Source organism: Rhinatrema bivittatum, chromosome 1, assembly GCF_901001135.1.
Source record: "Rhinatrema bivittatum chromosome 1, aRhiBiv1.1, whole genome shotgun sequence".
Classification (NCBI taxonomy): Eukaryota; Metazoa; Chordata; class Amphibia; order Gymnophiona; family Rhinatrematidae; genus Rhinatrema; species Rhinatrema bivittatum.
In genome coordinates, this window is record NC_042615.1 from 754867051 (window position 1) to 754880777 (window position 13727).

At 45.9% G+C, this 13727-nt stretch overlaps 1 protein-coding gene across 1 annotated transcript in view; it reads right to left on the minus strand.

The window, feature by feature from the left end:
* The window catches only part of LOC115076912 (sperm flagellar protein 2-like), a 347966-nt gene that overhangs the window by 195316 nt on the left and 138923 nt on the right, over nucleotides 1-13727 (minus strand). Inside the window, exon 7 of the mRNA XM_029578930.1 lies at nucleotides 2385-2513. Within this exon, the coding sequence (XP_029434790.1) occupies nucleotides 2385-2513 (129 nt within the window). The remainder of the gene's footprint in view (nucleotides 1-2384; nucleotides 2514-13727) is intronic.

Genomic DNA, 13727 nt, shown 5'->3' on the forward strand with positions numbered 1-13727 from the left:
TTCTAGGTTCACCGGGATTTGATTCAGTCCATCTGAATCATTACCCATGAAAACCTTCTCCATTACGTGTACCTCCCCAACATCCTCTTCAGTAAACACCGAAGCAAAAAAATCATTTAATCTTTCCGTGATGGCCTTATTTTCTCTAAGTGCCCCTTTAACCCCTCGATCATTTAACGGTCCAACTGACTCCCTCACAGGCTTTCTGCTTTGGATATATTTAAAAAAGTTTTTACTGTGAAAGGAAGATCGGTGCAGCCAGAGACCAGCCGCAGAGACTTAAGGGGCGCCGCGGCAGGCAGCCAGTGCCCGACGAATACCCCCGACAGCTACGGGATGAATGACCCCGACAACGGATGAATAAGGGAAGTTGTTTCTTTTTTAAACTTATAACGAAAAAATCCATAAAAATTGAACTGAGCCATGTGGACCAATTGATTAAAAGTGACCCTAATGAAGTGCATGAAATGCAAGTCTGACTTGTGAGCACTGGGGTGGTATGATGGTCCTTAAATTCATAAGTAAATATTGATATGCACAGCGTTGAAGTTTTTTCAAAATCTTAAACACCACGTATTTCAATTTAGATAATTGAAGTCTCCCATTATTACTGCACTACCAATTTGGTTAGCTTCCCTAATTTCTCTTAGCATTTCACTGTCCGTCTTACCATCTTGACCAGGTGGACGGTAGTATACCCCTATCACTATAGTCTTCCCCAACACACAAGGGATTTCTACCCATAAAGATTCAATTTTGTATTTAGTCTCATGCAGGATGTTTATCCTGTTGGACTCTATGCCATCCCGGACATAAAGTGCCACACCTCCTCCTGAGTGCTCCTCTCTGTCATTGCGATATAATTTGTACCCCGGTATAGCACTGTCCCATTGGATATCCTCTTTCCACCATGTCTCTGAGATGCCAATTAAGTCTATGTCATCATTTACTGCTATACATTCTAATTCTTCCATCTTACTTCTTAGACTTCTGGCATTAGCAAACAAACATTTCAAAGTTTGTTTTTTGTTTGTATTTTCATTCTGCTTTTTAATTAATAGGGATAAGTTAGAATTTTTTAGCTCAGGTGAGTTTTTAGTTACAGGCACTTGGACTACTTTTCTAATTATTGGAACTTCACTGTTGGGATGCCCTAATTCTAATGCATCATTAGTATCCTTTAAACATACCTCTCTCCGAACCATGCACTGCTGAGCGACTGTCGGCTTTCCCCTTTGTTCTAGTTTAAAAGCTGCTCTATTTCCTTTTTAAAGGTTAGCGCCAACAGTCTGGTTCCACCCTGGTTAAGGTGGAGTCCATCCCTTCGGAAGAGACTCCCCCTTCCCCAAAAGGTTCCCCAGTTCCTAACAAAACTGAATCCCTCTTCCTTGCACCATCGTCTCATCCACGCATTGAGACTCCGGAGCTCTGCCTGCCTCTGGTGACCTGCGCGTGGAACAGGGAGCATTTCAGAGAATGCTACCCTGGAGGTTCTGGATTTAAGCTTTCTACCTAAGAGCCTAAATTTTGCTTCCAGAACCTCCCTCCCACATTTTCCTATGTTGTTGGTGCCCACATGTACCATGACAGCCGGCTCCTCCCCAGCACTGTCTAAAATCCTATCTAGGTGACGCGTGAGGTCCGCCACCTTCGCACCAGGTAGGCATGTTACCAGGCGATCCTCACGCCCACCAGCCACCCAGCTATCTACATTCCTAATAATCGAATCACCAACTATGACGGCCGACCTAACCCTTCCCTCCTGGGCAGTAGGCCTTGGGGAGATATCCTCAGTGCAAAAGGACAATGCATCACCTGGAGAGCAGGTCCTTGCTACAGGATCCTTTCCTGCTACACCTGGTTGGTGCTCTCCCATCATGAGACCTTCTTCCTCCAAGGCAGCACCAGGGCTACCAGTCTGAAGTTGGGACTTGACTACTATGTCCCTGAAGGTCTCATCTATATACCTCTCTGTCTGCCTCAGCTCCTCCAGGTCTGCCATTCTAGCCTCCAGAGATCGGACTCGTTCTCTGAGAGCCAGGAGCTCTTTGCATCGCATGCACATGTACAACTTCTCACCGGTGGGTAAAAAATCATACATGTGACACTCGATGCAAAAGACTGGGTAGCCCCCCTCTTGCTGCTGGACTGCTGCCTTCATCTCAATTTTGATCAGTTCCTAGTTTACTGAGCTAGAGAGATGGGTTTATTTCGTGCCATTGGATGATGTCACCCACAAATCATGGCTAATTCGGCCCTGCCTGTCATGGAGAACAGACTACAAAGTTCATGATCCACAAATTTGTTTTTGTATAAACTGAAGCAATAATTTAGCAGTCACATAATATAGCATTAAACTATTTATTAAGTCTTTCAACACATACCTTCAAATTCAAGTGCATAAATATATTCCTCCTGCATTTTCTTTTTCAATTCTTTTTTCCTTAGAAGTTCAGGATTGTCCTCTTGTGTGGGTGAAGTAGGAGTCTGAACAGGTTCAGGTGATGCGCTCCCTAAAAGAATACAAACAGAATAATACCTTGAAAAGAAAAAATACCATTGATCATGCTTCCAGAAGAATATGCTTATTTATTTATTAAAATATTATTTGTTTATTTATTTATTTATCACTTTTTATACCGACCTTCATAGTAATAACCATATCGGATCGGTTTACATAGAACCAGGGTATAACTGAAGCAATAACTAAAGTAATTAACAATAGAGGTGAATAAGGCAAAGTTACATTTAACAAGGAGTAAAAAACTTGGAAGCTTAAATAGCTGGAAGAAGGTAAAGGCAGGAAGTAATTGTAACATAATACAATAAAGAATATGGGTTAAAGCTTAAGGTGCTTTAACTTGGAAGTGCCAGAGTCCATCGTTCGAGAGGATAAAAGACCATTGGATCAGGTGAGAATAATGGCGACTAGTGATTGTCTGGAAATATGTATCTCAGTTCCTGAAGCAATATAGTACTCAAAGATTATACAAATTGTTTCATTATTTTTGATCTTTTTAGCTTTCATCCTTCTGCAACATTAAGTACATGTTTCCATTATACTCAACCGTTTCATTTTCTCAATGTTATTTATACAGGATGAATTCCTTCTTTTGAGCTAAGTCCCCAGAAGGACCCTCCCAAAGACAGCTAATTAATATTTGTATTTGTGTATGGAGAAATTAAGAATTCCTGATAATCAAATGACACAAAAATATAATAAATAAAATCTAAAAGTTTGACCTAATTACAACAAAAAAAACACAACAATGTAATAACTATAATATCTTTGAGATAAATTATCAACTTACACTATGAGAAGCACTTTAACTAAGAAATGTAGTCTTTAAAATCCTTGGAGGATTGAAACATCTCAAACCATTTCACCATTTTATTAATCTTTTTTTTTTTTTTTTTTTTACAATTTATAAAATTTAGCAATCAGATCTCAATCTTACAGAGGTAGCCCAACTTGTATAACTCAGGTGGGTTTCTTGACTAGTGAAGCAGAAGTAAAGGAAAGGAAATTATCAGGGAAGTCTTAATTTCTCCTTCCTTGTCCTTATGCTCCACCAGTCAAGAACATGTAGCATGTATCAAAGTCCCATTACAACAGGTGGGGGGATTGCAAACTCGCTCTTACATATTACAAATTACATATTACATATTACAAATTACATATTACAAATTACATATTACAAATTACATATTCTGAAAAGAATAAAGCCACTTTTCCACACGCAAGATTTTAGATCAATCCTGCAAGCAATAATCTTCTCCAAACTAGATTATTGCAATTCTCTACTACTAGGCCTCCCAGCTTCTTACACCAAGCCTTTACAAATGGTACAGAACACAGCAGCTAGAATACTTACAAACTCCAGGAAAATCGACCATATCTCCCCCATCCTCAAAGACCTTCATTGGTTACCGATCCACTTCAGAATTATGTACAAAACCATCATGATTATCTACAAGAACATCCATCAACACACTCAACTTGACTTACAAATCCCTTTTAAAAAATACACAGCCGCCAGACCCATCAGGGAACATTACAAAGAATCACTTCAGGTACCTCATGCCAAAACTTACCAACATAAATCCTACAGTTCAAGAGCTCTTTCATCAGCAGGTCCAATCCTCTGGAACTCCATCCCACCGGACTTAAGACAAGAACCATGCGCCCCAACTTTTAGGAAGAGACTAAAAACGTGGCTTTTTAAAAAAGCGTTCCCAGAACTGGATTAAATTCCCCACCCATCAGCACAAACACAAAGTTAGTGAACTGTAATAAACCCACTAACTTCATACGCAGTCACAGCATCTTATTATTATAATTCACAACAGCATCATATTTGATCATTTTTGCTACTCATCTATATTTTTATACTATACATATTTATTAATTGATACAGTTGGCTAAAATGTTAATATTCTTCCTTCAATTTCCTCCCCCTTTCAGATCCTAGTTATTTTTCCCTGTTTTTTGTAACTTTCTCACATCCTAAATATTGTTATTATATCTGTTAAGTTTCATTCTATATGTGACGTTGAATTGGGAAATGTTTTACTATGTTACTCTCTGCCTTTACTCACATTGTTAATTGTAAACCGGGTTGATGTGATTCCATCATGAAACTCGGTATAATAAAAATAATAAATAAATAAAATAAATAAATAAGACAGCTATTCCAAAATTACCATCCTATCTCAAAAGAACATCCAACCTATTATGCTTGGCAAATGGACCTAGAGTTGTCCAAGTTGCCTCTTTACTAATATCGAATGGATTTACTGTGGCTGTCTCTGCCCACAATGAAGACTGTTCTTGTTATGATCCTGCTAGAGGGACAGGCCCACAAGCAGTCCCTTACCTCTCCTTCTGCCAGCTTCCCGACATGGCCGAAGTCCCCATGTGGCCTGGAGGCCACCAATGCCTGTCTCTCACAGCCCGGAGGCCGCCGTTGTTGCCGCTCCCCTCGCGGCCTGGAATTGCCGCCGTCCAGTCTCTCCTGCAGCGGACCAGCTGCTGCCTCCGCTCCTCTTCGCAGCCAGGAGGCCGCCGCTGAAGTCCTCATTCTTCGCAGCTCAAGCCGCCGCCAACCAGCTCTTCGTGCGGCCTGGACACTGCTGACGCTGACGCTCTCTATGTGGCCTGGGAGCCTTGCTGCTGTCCTCTTCAGTGGCCTTGAGGCCGCCCCGAAGCTCCTCACCATACAGCCAGGAGGCCGCCATTGCCGGGCCCTCTTCCACGGCCTGAAGGCCGCCTCTGACGTCCTCTTCTGCGGCCAGGAGGCCGCCCTGGAGCTCCTCTTCATGCGGCAGGGAGCCGCCATCAACCTTCTTTGCTTTGCAACAGGGAGTCACTCACGTCGGGGCCTGCTTCTTCCTGTGTGGCAGGTAGCCACTCTCCAAGGTTCTGCCTCCTCCTTAGGCGCAAGGCCGCACCTCCTCTCTTGATTTAAAGGGCCAGTCCTCCTGGCTCCTCCTTGTGATGCCATCCTGGGCATTCCTCTTCAGCCCTACAAAAGGGCTCAGCCTTCAGTTCCTCTTCGCCTTCGCAAGGAGTTGGTCATGGAGTTGGACCTATGGTGGGGACCTGTGGGGGTTTCTCCTACAGGTGGTGCCAACACCACCTCTGGTCAAGGGTCCATGGATGCAACAGGTTGCCAAGGCCATGGACCCATCTGAGGCATCCGCCTTACAGGCTATTCCAGGCCTGGCACTCAAGATCCAGCAACAATAGCAGTACCTTGAGGCTCTGGCATCTTACATTGAGTGGCTCAATGCTCGTCTCAACGTTGGTCATGATTCAGCTGCGCCACCCGTGGCTCCCAGCCTCCCAGCGCAGCCATCTCCTCCGAGGTCTCACGTATCGCTGCAAGCTCCACCTCACTTCAATGGCAACCCCGCACAGTGCAGAGGGTCATTAACCAATACTACATGCACTTCACACTCCAAGCTGGCCAGCCTGACCTTTCCTTCCTTGGCAGAAGCCCTGGGAGACACATCCTCGGTGTGAGAGGACAATGCACCACCTGGAGAGCAGGTCCTTGCTACAGGATCATTTCCTGCTGCACCAGGTTGATGCTCTCCGATCATGAGGCCTTCCTCCTCCAAGGCAGCACCAGGGATGCCATACTGGAATTGGGACTTGGCTACTATGTCCCTGAAGGTCTCATCTATATACCTCTGTGTCTGCCTCAGCTTCTCCAGGTCTACCACTCTAGCCTCCAGAGATTGGACTCATTTTCTGAGAAACAGGAACTCTTTGCATCGCATACATACAACTTCTCACTGGCGGGGAAAAAATCATACATGTGACATTCGATGCAAAAGACTGGTCTGCTGCCTTCATCTGTTATACTTGGACTAGGAAGTGGGCCCCTGGGTCGTGGTGAGAGCTGATTCCACCCACAGGGAGGAGCCCTGTGGGGACTCACCATGACAGGCGGAGTCTCAGCAGTGATGGACACAGGAGGCAAAGAGGTTTTATTATACAGGAGAATAGATGACCTGAGGAGTGGGTTTGTAAACACAGTCTAGAGTAGAACAACTCCAAGATGGATTCCCCGGTAGTGGTCTGCAGAGCGGGATAACCCGGATAATACTTCCTCCTAATAGTTCCTGTGCAAGGTATCTCTGGTAGTGGCCTACAGCGCGGAGTAGGCCGGAGGCTGGTACTGGAAGCAGGCACAGGGCAGTGTGGATCCGGTAGTGGTCCGCAGCGCGGGGTAACCCGAGGACCCACACAGCTTGATGAGAAGAGAAGAGTAGAGCAGGTATTATACTCACTCTGAAGTGTAGTAGAGGAGCTACTATCATGGTAGCAGTGGAGACCTGAAGCACGGGAACACTGGAGGTCCGTCAATAGCAGAAGCCAGAGGAGCTCACTTAGGCTGGAGAATGTGAGACTCATAGAGAAGGCTCTCCAAGGAGTGGATAGCCCTGAGTGCTCAGTCGATTAAACCAGTGGTTTATGACAACACTGGTCACTTTAAATGTAAGCATTGTAGCCATTGTGATACATGTATAGAGGGACAAGAATGGCAAGATCCAGTGTCCGGTTATAAAATCAAAAGAAAAACCGTGACGAATTGTAATTCCAGTTATGTAGTATATGCTTTAATCTGCAGTTGCCCCAAAATATACATCGGAAGAACAACTCGTAACATAAAAACCAGATTAAACGAGCATAAATCTCGTGTACAAATGCAAGTGTTGACTGCGCCGATAGTGTCCCATTGTGTACAGCATAATCATTTATTTTCTCAAATAAGATGGACTATTGTTGATCAGGTAACCATCTCGCCTCGTGGCGGTGACCGCAAACACTTGTTAGATTTAGGAGAAGCTTATTGGATTTTCACGCTGAGGACGCAATCCCCGCTGGGATTAAATGAAGAATTGGAATGGAATACTTTATTGTAAGATCGGGCTCTTCCGCAGTATCGACGCGATGACGTCGTAACAGGGACCATCATTGACTGGCTGAATTTGAAGAAGCTTGGCGCGAATAAAAAGAGAGACGCTACCTGTGGTTTTATTATTCAACAATGGCGACCATGTATTTGGCGAATGGAAATTGGTGAAAACGCCGTGAAGTTCTTAATACAGAGGATTGAAAAAGACTGTCCCCTGATGAAGAATCCACGATTCGAAACGAGGCCTTGTCGGGATAGGGACATGGAGCCAAAAGTCTGACCGTGTAGAGATAAGTAGTGGGGTTGTGCCCCTTATAAGATCTTAAAGATTCAGTACCGGCGTTTTATGGAGAATTGTGCGTTATTGAAAAGAATGTGAAGTATCGCACATATGAAGGAATTTGTTGATAAAATACTTATGAGAAGTTCCAGACAAGAATGCGGTGAATGTGGGAAGTTCTATGAAACCACATGAACATTTGTTGGTTGTTCATTTAAGAATCAAAAACCATTTTTATGGTGAATAACAGTATAGGATAAAAATAAGAACAATCGGTCAAGTCTGCTGATAAACTCTCTTTCGGCGTTCATGCTAATTTATTCTGGGACTTTTGGAATATTAACCCCGTTGGGTTAAATATCTGTAATTCAAATCAAAAAGAAATTCTTTTAATCACGCTAAAAAACACATAAAAATGTTTACGGGTTGGTGGAGGTCGGTTTATGATTAAAAACATTACACATTGCTGGATGCGATGTTATAAAGTTGTATGAAACCTTCCTCATCCTTCCCATAAATTTTTCCACTGTTATGGTGGATATTACACATTTATATTGAATCTATTAGAATTGGTCTAGAGATTTTATCTCAGCATAAAGTTTATAATAATTGTTTGAAAACACTACGTTGAGGTGATATCGTGTTTTTGGAGCATTTCTAAACAGCATAATCCACAGACTTAATGCTGTCTCAGATTTTGTTATCACACTGTGCTTGATTTGAAATGGCATAATTTTAAGACTTCAATCATATGTCTAAATCTTTGTTTATTCAATTATTTAACTACAATTGCTGAACCACTATGACATATATTATTTTAACTGAACTAATCATAACATCATATCACCCTGTATTGTAATAAGAACTACAGAGAAAGAGAAGAAGAAAATAGAAAACAGACAGAAAACAGACCATAAAAATACACAATATTACTGTGCCACTTATTACAAAAATAATCATTTAAATATCTTATTGTAAAAAAAAGTTCAGTTTAGAAAGTCTTAAGCACAAAACGTCCAATCACCAGTTTCTTCAATGAAAAAAATACTTCATAAAATCTATGTCAACCAATTTGCAGTAATGTTGTTGATACTATATATCCACCAGAGGACTCAGTTCATCTAATTGTGCTCTTGTATTGCAATCAGTTACAATCAAACAATGGCAACTGTTGCAATTTAGATTGGTACTTATCTTGAACTAAGGTTAAAATCCACTTTCTTTGTCTCCAAACCGCTGAAACCAACAAGTATGTTACGACCATGGCTGCTATGCAGCCGCCTCACCACCAGAGGTCCCCCACGAGCATGTTCTTCTGGCTGGCCCACTCCTTCCTTCCTGTCTACTCTATACCCCAGACTTTCCTTTATAATCCTGTCTAGCAGTTCCATCAGTGCTTCATCATTGAGCTCGCCTGGGCTCCCTGCTCTAGCCTTCGGGGGGGGGGGGGGGGTGTGTGTGTGTGTGTGTGTGTGTGTGTGTGTGTGTGTGTGTGTGTGTGTGTGTGTGTGTGTGTGTGTGTGTGTGTGTGTGTGTGTGTGTGTGTGTGTGTGTGTGTGGCCTAGGGGCCTTCTGCGTGTGTGTAGCCTAGGGGCCTTCTGACCTGCATTGCTTACTGTGTATGTGTGGCCTACGGGCCTTCTGCCTACTGTGTGTGTGTGTGGCCTACGGGCCTTCTGACCTGACTTGCCTTGCTTACTGTGTGTGTGGCCTTCGGCCCTCTGCCTACGGTGTGTGTGTGGCCTACGGGCCTTCTGACCTGCCTTGCCTTACTTACTGAGTGTGTGGCCTACGGCTCCTGCCTACTGTGTGTGTGTGGCCTACGGACCTCTGCCTACTGTGTGTTTGTGTGGCCTACGGACCTCTGCCTACTGTGTGTTTGTGTGGCCTACGGGCCCTCTGCCTACTGTGTGTGTGTGTGTGTGGCCTACGGGCCCTCTGCCTACTGTCTGTGGCCTACGGGCTTTCTGCTTGCTGTGTGTGTGTGTGGCCTACGGCTCCTTAGTCTGCTGTCTGTAGCCTTCGGCCTTTGCCCCGCTCTGCTGCCTTCTGGCTTATGTGTTTCATGTTCAATGTTAGTGCTGTCCTGGTTTGTCTGTACAGTTCTCTGTCAGTCTTGTTTCCTCAAATCAGTCACTTATACCTCCAGCCATTATCACTCTTACCTGCACGCTTCCTGAATTCATCCTTACCAGCACCCAGTCCCAGTTTCCTGTACACCTTTACCTACATTCACGCTCACACATACCTCCATGCTGTTCCAGGATTCAAGTTCACCCTTACCTTCATGCATCTGGTATCAGGTATCTCCAGCCAGTATTAGACTCAGTCTGTCTATTCCACCTTCCCACTTGCCCATAGGGTTTACTCATTCCTGCCTGCACCAGCCAGCATCTAGACTCTTCTGCAGTCCTGCCTTTCTCCACCCTGAGACACCCCTGTTAGTGGTGTTCACGACTCCAGGCCTGAGCTCATTCGTAACAGTATGCTGAAGCCATTCACTTGTGGAGAGACAGAGAGGACTCTATATTCTGAGGGTGAGTCTCCACGGTTTGTTACCTGTATCTCTTATCAAACCCTGAATTACCCCACGAACCAGAACTGTTTAGCCTGTCAGTTTTCTGACCTGGAACATTGGGCATGCAACAATTGTCAGAAAAGGACTGTTTCCTTCTATCATGAATGCCTTAATTGTAATTCTCCCAGACCAGGCTGGTGGAAGTGTCTCTGTCTTCCTTGTCTTTTGCCTCCAGGCAAACCCTGCCCCCGCTGCACAGCTAATGGGCCATCTTCTCCTCAAAAAGATTCAGCCAGTGCTATTACACTCTGCCCTGCTTCTGGCCCAACTAAGAATGTTTTCACCCTGGGCGGTTTGCAAACAGAAAATTTCAGCACAACTTTTCACAAAACTTCTCACCAAAAAGCAACTTATACTTCAGGAAAACCAAAAACTTACCTGGTCAAGAAAACGTCTAGGACTTCCGTTCTAGAATCTCAAGAACAAAAACAGATGGAACTAATTAACCAGAGCAGGGCTCTGCTTCCCACAGCTGCTGAACAGCCTGTAACGAGTACCTTCCCAAGACGGTCCAAACCTGCCTGTGTCTTCACCAAGCTGCAAGTTTCCGCTGCAGATTCAAGGAACCATGGTTTGGATTTACCATTGTGTCTCAGAAGGGGCTTAAGCCGGCTCTGCTGCCCCCGGAGGGGCTGGAACCTGCTCTACCACCCCAGGAGGGGTTTGGACTCACCACTGTGCCCCAGGAGGGGCTTAGATTTACCAGTGTGCCTCAAGAGGGGCTTGAGCCTGCCGTGCCGCCCCCGGAGGGGCCCATACCGTTCCAGCTGCCGCCCCCGGAGGGGCCCAAACCGGTCCAGCTGCTGCCGCCCCCGGAGGGGCCCGAAACGGCCCAGCTGCTGCCGCCCCCGGAGGGGCCCATACCGTTCCAGCTGCCGCCCCCGGAGGGGCCCATACCGTTCCAGCTGCCGCCCCCGGAGGGGCCCGAACCGGCCCAGCTGCTGCCGCCCCCGGAGGGGCCCGAACCGGCCCAGCTGCTGCCGCCCCCGGAGGGGCCCGAACCGGCCCAGCTGCTGCCGCCCCGGAGGGGCCCGAACCGGCCCAGCTGCTGCCGCCCCCGGAGGGGCCCGAACCGGTCCAGCTGCTGCCGCCCCCGGAGGGGCCCATACCGTTCCAGCTGCTGCCCCCGGAGGGGTCCGAACCGGTCCTGCTGCCGCCCCAGGAGGGGTTTGGATTTACCACTGTGCCCCAGGTGGGGCTCGAGACTGTTTCTCTACCTCAGGAGAGGTTTGTACCTGCCGTGCTTCCTCGGGAGGGGTTTGAGCCTGCACAACTGCCACAGGAAGGGCCTGGACTGCTTGCACCATCTCAGGAGGGGCCTGTGCCTGCTGCCGTCCCTGGAGGGATCTGTGCCTGCCGCTTTGTCGCTGTTCCTGGAGGGGCCTGTGCCTGCTGCCTTGTTGCCTCGGCAGGGGTTATGGACTCTCTTGTTACCCCTGGAGGGGTGTGAGAATTTTTCGCGGTCCCAGGAGGGGTTTGGGACTACCCTGTCATCCCAGAAGGAGTTTGGGGTTACCGCATTGCCTCAGGAGGACTTTGGATCTGCCATCATGCGGTGTTCCCTGCAAGGTTGGGATTATCTGATCTTCATTTTCCTTCTTACTCCAAGTTCTATATTTCCTTGTTACATGTAACTGCTCCTTCTGCACTATTTTTCAAGTTGTTAAGTTTATTATAATTGCACTCCTGTTTCTTGTGAACCAGCATGATGGGACAATCGTCTTGAATGTTGGTATATAAAAAAACTTAAATAAATAAAATAAATAATAAATAAATCCCGGAGGAGGAGGAGGTCTTGAAGAGGGGGTACTGTTAAGACCATGGCTGCTATGCAGCTGCCTCACCACCAGAGGTCCCCCACGAGCATGTTCTTCTGGCTGGCCCACTCCTTCCTTCCTGTCTACTCTATACCCCAGACTTTCCTTTATAATCCTGTCTAGCAGTTCCATCAGTGCTTCAGCATCAAGCTCGCCTGGGCCTTCTGACCTGCCTTTCCTTGCTTACTGTGTGTGTGGCCTACGGGCCTTCTGCCTACTGTGTGTGTGTGGCCTACGGGCCTTCTGACCTGACTTGCCTTGCTTACTGTGTGTGTGGCCTTCAGCCCTCTGCCTACGGTGTGTGTGTGGCCTACGGGCCTTCTGACCTGCCTTGCCTTACTTACTGTGTGTGTGGCCTACGGGCCCTCTGCCTACTGTGTGTGTGTGTGGCCTACGGACCTCTGCCTACTGTGTGTGTGTCTGGCCTACGGGCCCTCTGCCTGCTGTCTGTGGCCTACGGGCTTTCTGCTTGCTGTGTGTGTGTGTGGCCTACGGCTCCTTAGTCTGCTGTCTGTAGCCTTCGGCCTTTGCCCCGCTCTGCTGCCTTCTGGCTTATGTGTTTCATGTTCAATGTTAGTGCTGTCCTGGTTTGTCTGTACAGTTCTCTGTCAGTCTTGTTTCCTCAAATCAGTCACTTATACCTCCAGCCATTATCACTCTTACCTGCACGCTTCCTGAATTCATCCTTACCAGCACCCAGTCCCAGTTTCCTGTACACCTTTACCTGCATTCACGCTCACACATACCTCCATGCTGTTCCAGGATTCAAGTTCACCCTTACCTTCATGCATCTGGTATCGGGTATCTCCAGCCAGTATTAGACTCAGTCTGTCTATTCCACCTTCCCACTTGCCCATAGGGTTTACTCATTCCTGCCTGCACCAGCCAGCATCTAGACTCTTCTGCAGTCCTGCCTTTCTCCACCCTGAGACACCCCTGTTAGTGGTGTTCACGACTCCGGGCCTGAGCCCATTCTTAACAAAGTATCAGCGTTGCACAGTGCTATTTTCAGTATCCAGGCTAATGATGTGTTAACCACTGATTCTTTTCCCCTGAAGCAGTCAGATACTCTGCCGAAACACTGCAATGTCGGGTTTAAGTATAAATTTAAAACATAAGCAACATGTCAGAGATGAACAGATGGCAGCTTGCCAACGGGTTAAATTCCCTTGGAGCCTTAACTTCTAATCCAAGTAACATAGCGGCGTTGAGGAGAAGCCACAGTGTTGATTGGGTTAGCTGCCATTGGAGTTTCTGTGACTCGAGGATAACAATTGTTAGTTTCAGCAGTTTGGAGACAAGCAAAGAAAGTAGATTTTAACATATGTTCAAGATAAGTACCAATCTAAATTGCAACATGGATTTTATAAAATATTTTTTTTATTGATGAAATTGGTGATTGGGCTTTTTGTGCTTAAGGCTTTCGAAACGGAACTTTTTTTTAACAATAAGATATTTATATGATTATTTTTGTAATAAGTGGCACAGTGATATTGTGTGTTTTATGGTCTGTTTTCTGGTGTCTATTTTCTGTTTTCTTCTTCTCTTTCTCTGTAAGTCTTATTACAATACAGCAGGGTGATATGATGTTATGATTAGTACATTTAAAATAATATATGTCATAA